This window comes from Coffea eugenioides, chromosome 2 (genome assembly GCF_003713205.1).
Source record: "Coffea eugenioides isolate CCC68of chromosome 2, Ceug_1.0, whole genome shotgun sequence".
NCBI lineage: Eukaryota > Viridiplantae > Streptophyta > Magnoliopsida > Gentianales > Rubiaceae > Coffea > Coffea eugenioides.
In genome coordinates, this window is record NC_040036.1 from 64929242 (window position 1) to 64939633 (window position 10392).

General features: G+C 33.2%; 1 protein-coding gene across 1 annotated transcript; it reads right to left on the minus strand.

Annotated features, from left to right (window-relative positions):
• Positions 1-499: 499 nt before the first annotated feature.
• Positions 500-9694, minus strand: LOC113763111 (annexin D4-like). Its single transcript, XM_027306833.1, has 6 exons — positions 9638-9694; positions 8617-8789; positions 2241-2456; positions 1181-1402; positions 849-920; positions 500-749 (listed from the first exon to the last, which is right to left on the minus strand). The coding sequence occupies exons 1-6, from the start codon at positions 9681-9683 to the stop codon at positions 531-533; spliced, it is 948 nt and encodes a 315-aa protein (XP_027162634.1). The 5' UTR covers positions 9684-9694; the 3' UTR covers positions 500-530.
• Between the last annotated feature and the right edge of the window lie 698 nt (positions 9695-10392).

Genomic DNA, 10392 nt, shown 5'->3' on the forward strand with positions numbered 1-10392 from the left:
CCTAAGAAACGTTTAATAATCTGGATTTTCAGTCACTTTTAACCTAAGTGTGAACGATCGTAGAATTTAAATGTCAAGTCATTTTGAAACGTTATGAAAGGTAATATTATCATTGTATATTTTTCTTATCTTTGTTTTGTTGCTATAAACACTCTGCCTTTTCCATTTTTTGACTTCTTTTTCTTAAAAAGAAATTGGTCGCATCTGATGTTTTTAGCCAAAAAAGAAAAGAAAAGAAAAGTTATTTTGTATGTGAGAGCAAAACAACAATTTATATGTGCAAAACATTTTTTAAATTTTTAGTTTTTTACCTTCTCACCCCTATCTCCACCTTTTTCGCTTTCAAGTATTAGACATATGATTCGAACTTTGGACGTCATAGTGAAAAATATTCTAAGAGTCCTCTTTTGACCGACTCAGTGATTATGAAAAACAAAAATCCATTTGGTGGTAACAATAGAAATCATACATGATACATGTAAACGTGCAAATTCAGGCCAAGTACAGCAATGCACAAGCACGAAGTTGAGTTAATTTTCTTGATCTCCTCTAGCAATCAAAGTAAGCATAAAATCTTTGAAGTTCCCATTGGCTATTTCTTCAATCTTATGTGATAGAGTAACCCCAGAAAGCTGATGATATTCTTCTTTGATGAGCTTCAAATCTACATCTGCTCGGGTAACAATAACTCTGGTCAAGGCTTCTTTTGCAAAGTCATGCCCAATGCCTTTAAGGGAAACATCCAAAACCTGAAGAAACATTTAATACCTTTGAGTAATTAATTAAGGTCTTGAAGATTATCATTTCTTGAAAAATGAAATGATGATCAATTAATTAATTAATCTCACCTCGGTAAAGTATGTCTCTGGCTTGCAAAGGCATTGAACTGTTTGTTTTAGAATTAACTGATCACCAAGATCCTGAAAATTAAAAGGGGGGAAAGCAACATTAGCATGAACCAATCAAAACTGGTAATGGACAAAGGAAGTGAGGATAGCCATTTTTTGGCTCTTAAGATCTTTAATGCAGTTATGCTCGTTTGCATGATTATTTCTAGGAGCTTTTAGGAAAACATTATTTTAGCACCATTCTAGAACAATGTGTATGTGAAATAAAAAAGTGATGGGAATACATATTTAAAGTATTAAGCAGAAATATACTATACTAATAAATTTCTTACCTCGTCCAAATAATTGCCACTAGTTTCCTTATAATGCTTAAATACAGCCTTCAGATGAAGCTTGCTTCTTGTAGTTAGAATCCTGACAATCTCTTCTTCCTCGTGGAGCTTCTTAGCACCATCTTTTATGACATTTTTGAGAATCTTCGCTTCAGATTTTGCTTCTTCTTCGCTGTATTTTGGACCTTCATAACGGTACGCACTTACTAATCCAACTAGAAGCTGTTCATCGCATAAAAATCGTAAAGAATTCAATCACAAGATTAGGCCTTGAACAAGAATTGCCAGGGCTAGAACCGAATGTAGCGCAATGGTCAAAGACATTGTTTAATGTTTAAAAATGGAGTTTGATTGCCAATCCTCCTGCTCACATAGTTCACCAATTTGTTTCAACACATGCTATCACATAGATGAATTTCCGCATCTGATCAATGGTGCCAGTCAAGATTTAATATCCTAGTCAATTAATCTGTTCATCTAACCTATAGATGCACTGTCAAAAATATGTGATTCGTGTAAAAAAAAAGGTTTAGAATTACTCATACTAGAGATAATACACACGGGTTGAAAACATTATTGGATCAGCAATTGAAATTTTGTAACTAGAAAAAATGAAAAGTGGAAACGGAAGAACTAGTCTACCATTTTTTGTAGGGTAATGTTTTAATCTATCTAGCAATGCGCATGTCAGACACTTGTTGTCACATTCAGGGCCATTCTTGCACTAACAATGCTGGATGGAAGCCTTGGTGTAGCTTATCCAATAAGGCTAAGAAATAAAGTTCAACCTAAACATTCTTGTGTTAGGTAATCTTAATTAAGACTTCGATAGGGTTTCACGGAAAATTTTTGAGGTTGACTAGGTGGTTGATGGATATTAATGTATTAGGTGGGTCCCATATTTGTTTCTACATCAACTATGTTAGATGTAATAAAAAATTCAAAGGACCAAAGCCTTGTAACGTGTTGCCAATATGCGAGGGTGTGTAACATAGGCGTTACATGTTGGTGACTCATAAACCATTGAAAAGAACATAAAAGTTAGGGTTATTTGGTTCACCTTTTTCTCAAAGCCGTGGATATGGAAAGCTATGTCTTCCTCAATTGAGTGCTCAAAGAGGGAATGGTAAGCTCTTCTTGCTCCTAATAGTTCCTCCGATGATCTAGTACAAGCAGTCTCTACAAGAATGCCATAATTTGGACGCTTGTACACTGCCTCCCTTAGCAGACGAGCATCTCTTTCCCATGGATGCATTGTCCAAAGCACCACAGCATCCTGACAAATCAATCATGTCACGATTTAGTGTGACATTTTGTGTAATTTTTTTTCTTCATTCATTCCAAACACGAATTTAAATAATTTTCTAATAGTTATATTTCTGGTTTTATATTGATTTTCCAAATTAAAATTGAAAAGAATGTTTATTTCTACATATATGCATATAAAAATGCAGTTAAAGTATGTTTGGATAGAGTATTATTTGAAATATTATTTGGAATAATTACTGTAGCACTTTTTGTGATGTGATATATGTGAGATAAAAAGGTGGTTGGGAATATAAAAAGGTGAGTTGAAAAATATATTTATGATGCAAGCGAAATATTATTTGGGATAAGTTTACTATCCTAGTTAATACTCTATCAAATGGAATATTTTTTTAACGTTGACATTATCCTATCTTGATATGAGCATTTTTTCTAAGTAACCTTTGAAAGCTTGAATTTTAATAAATTGCAATGTAAAAGACTATATTTTTTCCTGTTATGTAAAAATATTATTAATCTTGTTTAACTTTGTGAAAAGGGTCTACTATAACATTGATTATTAGGATAAAAATCAAGTTTATAAAACGTTTATTTATGTAGTTAATTTATCATTTATCCATGTCCTTCTCTTCTTCTTCTTCTTCTTTTTCCTCTTGTAACTAGGAGGGTTCAAACTCCGAACCTTTCACTTATATTCTTTCCCTTGAACTACCAACCCATCCCTACTCCTATCCTTATCTCCATGACATGATACTCAATGTCTCTAAACTTCTCTCAATTTTTTTGGGTAAATTATCTTTTACGCTCTGTAGTTTGGTGCTTTACCGCATAATTCTTCTATAGTTTAAAATTGTATATATAACTCCATTATGGTTGGGGTTAAAGTGTCATCGTTAACTTTTTCGTTAAAACTAACAGTTAATAGTAAAAAATCAAAATCAAACTAACAAATTGATAAATTCACCCTTTCACTACTTTTTTTTCATATTTTTCTTTTTCCCTTTTCTTTTTGTCTTTTTTTTTGGGAAGAGAAGAGATGATTTTGAAATCTATATTTTATCCTACAAAATCTTAATTTTCTCCAAATACAAAAGAGATGGAAGGAAAATAAAAAAAGAAACAAAAAAGATGGAAGGGAAATATAAAATAAATAAATAAGAAACAAAAAATACAAAATCTTTTTTGACTACAAATATCATTATGGATGTTTAAACCAAATTTTCAATGGTATTTCCTGGTTCTTATTTATCAATTTTTATTTCAATTTCTTCTTTCTTATGTTTGGAGGAAAAATGGTAACGAAAGGATAAACTTGTTAATTTATTAGTTTGATTTTAACTTTTTACTATTGATCATTTGTTGACCTTGGTCCCTAGTTTTTTATGATTACAAAACAAATGGATGTTGCTAACATCTTCTCAAAGGTTTTTTCAGAAATGAAACAAATCAGGTTCAAAGATTAAGCACATTTGAAAAAGACAGAGTATGCTGAACCTGTCGGACGCTCAAGAAGACAGTACCGGACGTCCGATAATCATTGCACAATTTCGGACGCATGTTTCGAGCGTCCGATAGGATCTTTCGAAATCAACAAAATTATCGGATGCTGAATATGTCTCTACCGGACGTCCGATAGAAACAAGATAATTTCTCAAATCTCTTTGTTTGCTGTCGAACGCACAAAAAGCTTGCACCGGACGTCCGAAAGAATTGAAGAAAAATTCTCAGTTTTACATCATACCTTCGGACGCAGAAAACCAACCTACCGGACGTCCGAAAGAATTGAAGAAAATCTCTTAAATTCTCTGCCTGCTGTCGAACGCATAAAACAGGGCTACTGGACGTCCGACACTACCAACGGATAGTTGACTGTTCAGCTATTTTCTATCCGTTGGAAGCATTAATGAGGCACTTTTTTGGTCCTATATATATAGTGATTGGTCAGATATTTCAAACAACTTTTGCACACTGAAGATACAAAAGATCTAGAGAGATTTTAGTGAGAAAATACTCTTCAAGGAAGATTTGTAGTCTTAGTGGTGTGAGATTCATAGTAAACTTTTCATTTGTAAGTGAATACTTCATGAGTGTAACTCTGTGAGGGTTGTCCTGAGGGATAGTAAAACGTCCTGGCTTGACCGAGTGGAGTTCGGGGCAAGGAGGAGGTGAACCTTCCTTTGTACACAAGAGTGATTGTAATTCATCAACTTGAAGTAGCTTGTTTGAATTAAACTACAAGCTCAAAAGGAGTTGAGTAGTTAATTGGTTTGCTATTATTTCCTTTTTATTTACTTATTGTTACATTTATGATCTTTAAATTGTTTATCTCTTTTACTCACAAGTACTTGTGCTTTCTTATCAACTGCTCCATTGTGTGCTCGCCTAGAAAAGAGGTTGTCCTCGGGTCTTACAATTGGTATCAGAATTTGGTCTCCTAGAGATTAAACTCAATCGGCTTTGGAGTAAAGATGACAACCAACAATGCTATATTTTTTGAAGGACATTCTGTCATTAGACCACCTATGTTTAATGGGTCAAATTATGTGAGTTGGAAAGAAAGAATGATCATTTTTTTGCAATCTATTGATATTGAATTGTGGTTTATTATTAGTGAAGCTCCATATGATGCCTCTCTTATAAATGAAAATACTCAGAGATCTAGACCAAAAACAAGAAGTGAACTGACTGCTGCGGATAGAGCTCATCTCACATTAAATGCAAAAACCATGAATGTGTTATATTGTGCTTTAAACTCAAATGAATCTATTAGAATCAAAGGCTGCAAGTCAGCCAAGAAAATTTAGGATAAATTGAGAGAAATTCATGAAGGTAGTAAGAATGTTAGAGAACAAAAGAAGTCCATTCTAGTTACAAAGTATAAATCCTTCAAGATGCAACCTCATGAAAATATTGATGAGATGTATTGTAGATTTAATTACCTTATTAAGGATTTGGAGGTGCTGGAAAAGGAATACTCTCTAGGTGAGAAAAACAGAAAAATTCTGAATGCGTTATCCAAGGATTGGGAGAGTAAAGTGACTGCTATTAAGGAAGTTAAAGATCTAAATACCTTACCCATTGAATCTCTTATTAACTCTCTAACTTCTTATGAGCTGAAACTCAAGTTTAAGGTGCAGGAGGAAGAAGATACAAAGGTGAGAAAGAGTATTGCTCTAAAAGCCTCACAAGATGAAAATGATACAGCCTCCTTAGATGGAGATGACATAGAAGGTGATGACAGTGATATTGCACTCATCACAAGAAGTTTCAAACGAATACTCAACAAGAGGAGATTCAGAAAAAGTGGACCTAGCAATTCATTCCCAAATCAGTTCAACAACTCGAGAAACAAAGGGAAGCTAGAGTTCAACAAAAAGCAAACTGTTCAGTGCTTTGAATGCGGCCAACCTGGACATTACGCAAGTGAGTGTCCAATGATGAAGAAGAATGAAGGAAGAAAACCAAGATTCAACAAATTTCAATTCACATGGAATGAGTGCAACTTCGATGGTGAAATTGAAGAGGATGAAGAATCTGCTCAATTGGCTTTTATGGCCATTGGAGATGATGAGATAACATCTTGTAACTCTCAATTTGAAAGTGATGATGAAACTGATGATGATCTTGAATCTTTCGTTATAAAATTGCATGATAGTTTGAAAGAATCTTATACTAGAAACAAGGAGTTAAAACAGAAAATTAGTTTTTTGCTTCGCGATAATGCAAATCTTTTTCAACAAAATAAAAAGTTGAAAGCTGAAAATGAATATTTCAAAAAGAATGAGACTGCTTTACACTTTGAACTTGACAAAAAAATAAATCTTTGTGAATTGTTCAAAAAGGAATAAGGTGATTTGAAAAGAAGAATTGATGGTCTAAATTAGTTGCTTAAACACAAGAAACAAGTCTGTTTTCAAAAAAATAGGTTGAATTGTAATTCTAACGAATTTGCTATTTATAAGAGAAGACAAGTAAGATTTATTAAACCTATTCATATAAATAATTCTTTGGTTATATGTAATTTCTGTTGTCAAAAAGGTCACATGAAAAGTGATTGTTATGTGAGAAAGAATATGAAAAATGGCATGAAATGCATGTGGATAGTTAGACATGATACTAACTCTAACAAGTAGGAGATTTTGGTAAGATTGATGAGATTCTTGTTCATAATACTTTTTTATAATTCTTTTTTGATGTTTCTGATGTTTTGAACTGAGTTTTTATTGATTTTTTACTGAATTTGTATGATGTTAAAAAGAGTGAAAAAAGAATAATGCTGATCTCATGATGATTTACTGTGATTACTGTCATTTTTCTGTTTTATTTGGATTATTGGATTCTCTGTTATTGTTGCTGGTTTTTGGTAGTTGGTTTTTACTCTCATCTTATGATGACAAAAAGGGGGAGAAATGGATGTTATGTGTAAGGGGGAGTTATTCTGAAATTATAAGTTTAGATGCATTGTGTGAGGGGGAGTTTATGCTTATATGCTCAATATTTTTTCTTTCTTCCATCCATTGTTTTGTCATCATAAAAAAGGGAGAGAATGTTGACCTTGGTCCCTAACTTTTGCTGGTTACAAAACAAATGGATGTTGCTAACATCTCCTCAAAGGCTTTTTTAGAAATGAAACAAATCAGGTTCAAAAATTAAGCACATTTAAAAAAGACAGAATATGCTGAACCTGTCGGACGCTCAAGAAGACAGTACCGGACGTCCGATAATCATTGCACAATTTTGGACGCATGCTTCGGGCGTCCGATAGGATCCTTCGAAGTCAACAAAACTATCGGATGCTGAACATGTCTCTACCGGACGTCCGATAGAAACAAGATAATTTCTCAAATCTCTTTGTTTGCCGTCGGACGCACAAAAATCTTGCACCGGACGTCCGAAAGAATTGAAGAAAAATTTTCAGTTTTACATCATACCTTCGGACGCAGAAAACCAACCTACCGAACGTCCGAAAAAATTGAAGAAAATCTCTTAAACTCTCTGCCTGCTGTCGGACGCATAAAACAGGGCTACCGGACGTCTGACACTGCCAACAGATAGTTGACTGTTCAGCTACTTTTTATCCGTTAGAAGCATTAATGAGGCACTTTCTTGGTCCTATATATATAGTGGTTGGTCAGATATTTCAAACAACTTTTGCACACTGAAGATACAAAAGATCTAGAGAGATTTTAGTGAGAAAATACTCTTCAAGGAAGATTTGTAGTCTTAGTGGTGTGAGGTTCATAGTAAGCTTTTCATTTATGAGTGAATACTTCATGAGTGTAACTCTGTGAGGGTTGTTCTGAGGGATAGTAAAACGTCCTGACTTGACGCGAGTGGAGTTCGGGGCAAGGAGGAGGTGAACCTTCCTTTGTACACAGGAGTGATTGTAATTCATCAATTTGAAGTAGCTTGTTTGAATTAACCTACAAGCTCAAGAGGAGTTGGGTAGTTAATTGGTTTGCTATTCTTTCCTTTTTATTTACTTATTGTTACATTTATGATTTTTAAATTGTTTATCTCTTTTACTCACAAGCACTTGTGCTTTCTTATCAACTACTCCATTGTGTGGTCGCCTAGAAAAGAGGTTATCTTCGGGCCTCACATCATTAATTTTAATGAAAAAATTGCAATGACATATTAATCCAAACCATAAAAGAATTATATTTAACTTTTTAAACTATAGGGGGTTCTGTGGTAAATCACCAAACCACAGGGGGTAAAAATAATTTTATCTTCTTTTTTTTTTTAAATTTTGAGACGGACACATTGTCAAATTTAATCCAACAGCTATGAGTATGTATGTCCACGCAAGGCTGGTTCTAATGGGGTTGGGTAGGGGCCACCGCTCCGCCCAGGTCCTCCCAATCTTTAAAATTTATGTTTTTGCCCCTTAAAACTTAAAAGATTTAAAATATACATTTGTAAATTTAACTTCTTGCCCTTGAAAAAAATTTACAAATTTATCATATTGACTTCAAAGGCTATAAATATATGAAGTTTGAACTATCAAAATACATTATTGCTACAAGTGTGTATGTCTGTTTATATTTGGGCAAAAGTACACAAATACATAGGAGTAACTTATATAACTCTTTTTTTTTTTTCATTTATATGTGAACTTAAATTAAAGTAGCTGATTGCTACAAGTCCAATATAAAATCTGTATCTACCTTGAAACGTAAGAACTCTTGTTGAAGTTTCTGGACATGTCGATCATCCCATCTCTCAAATTGTCGTTCATCCTCTACGAAGATGTCACGGGTTGTTTTCCTAAAAGATTGTTTGTGCTCTGGATGCCATTTGCCCAGTATTGAGATCAATGACTTTTCGTCAACACCAAGTCCTGAAAACATCCGTAGTAAAATATTCAGGAAAAATATAATAATCATGTGATTACATCAAACTGCATCTTCTTACTCCATCTAATTAAAAACAACAAACAATTATTTTGATCTCTGACCCGCAAAAATGATAATTGAAACTTTAGGCCAAACAACAGTCATTTTCTATTAAAAAATTGTGTCGTTTTTCGTGATCACATTTTTCTATTATCTTTTTTTCTTCACGTAGATCAAATCTTTACAGTAAATTTTTTATAAAAAAATCCAAAAAAAAATGCAATCCGTATGAAATAATTAACTTCTACGTACAAAATACAATATAACCTTTAATTGACACTTGAAAGAGAAGAAAGATGACAGATCACTTAGATCAAGTACAAGATTCAACATTGAGTGCTTTACAAAATTTGAAAAAAAAAAAAAATTTGTTTCAATCAGATGGCAGTTGTCAATCAAAATCATACATTTGAGTGTATAATTGAGAAAAAGAGAAAGTGACGTGAAAATGGATTTTCAATAGCCATGGTTGACTTGCCTGACAACAACGAGAGAGGTGCATTAATCAAGTAAAACTACTCAGACAAGCTACAAGCTTTTATAATGGAAAAATGAAATTAAAGAAATTAAACCCAAAATTACAACTGCTGCAAGAGCTTCATTGAGTAGCATCTTAAACTGTTTCCTGCTCAAGAAAGACGAAGTGAAGTGATGAAAAATCTCCAGAGGAAAAAAGACGTTCGCAAATTCGTTGGAGAAATGAAGTTTTGCATTGTAAAGTAATAAAATATGTGAGTTTGAGTTGTGTTTGTGTGTGTGTGTGTGTGTGGCGAAAGGAAAGAAGTCAAAGAACCTGTGAAAGCTTTGGTGAGAACTCCAAATTCATCAGCCACTGCCATTTCAGTGATAGTTTGTTCCTATATGTACTACCTTTATGAAAAAATGAGATGTCAAATCCGTCTTTTTGTACAAAATAGATTAGTTGGAGACAGTCATAGCCCAGATAATTCTAATAGTAAGTATTTATTTTGCAAATGTCTGTCACAATTTATTGTATATTGGATAGCTTTTTTTTTGTTTTATTTTTTAAACCAATGACCCTTTGCTGTTGGCCACCACAAAGGTACTTAAGATATTGTAAGTTGAGAAATCAAGATTTCGACTTTTGTTTTCTATCAATTGTCAATCCATGTAATTTCTCTAAATTTAGCGAGAGTTAAAGGGCATCATCTGATCCAAAAATGTTTTAGTCCCTCTGACTCCTAATGACCTAGTTAGATCTATAGCGTTCTGCATAATATAGGATGAGAAGTAGGTCTAGGTGTAGATTGTTCATATTTGATTAAAAAAAATAAAAGTCAAACAATCAACCAACAAAACATAACCAATAGATATATCAAGGAAAGGGCATTTTTATTTGGAAAAATGACATGTTTCATTCTTCACATTTCGCAAAAATATTCTTTTCGCCCCTCACTTTTAAAATAAAGCAAATTCATCTCTGACATTTAAAAATTAAAGCTATTACATCCCTGAACCTAATTTTCAATCTGAATTAAACCATTCAATAGCCCAATAATAAATTTCGGAAATAGAATTGATAGATCA

Excerpts from the sequence above, each read along its gene's own strand:
- LOC113763111 (XM_027306833.1), bottom strand. The coding sequence starts at position 9,683 with ATGGCAGTGGCTGATGAATTTGGAGTTCTCACCAAAGCTTTCACAG. Across the intron at positions 1,403-2,240 it reads TCCACGGCTTTGAGAAAAAG|CTTCTAGTTGGATTAGTAAG; the intron begins GTGAACCAAATA and ends TGCGATGAACAG. Across the intron at positions 921-1,180 it reads GTGGCAATTATTTGGACGAG|GATCTTGGTGATCAGTTAAT; the intron begins GTAAGAAATTTA and ends TTTAATTTTCAG.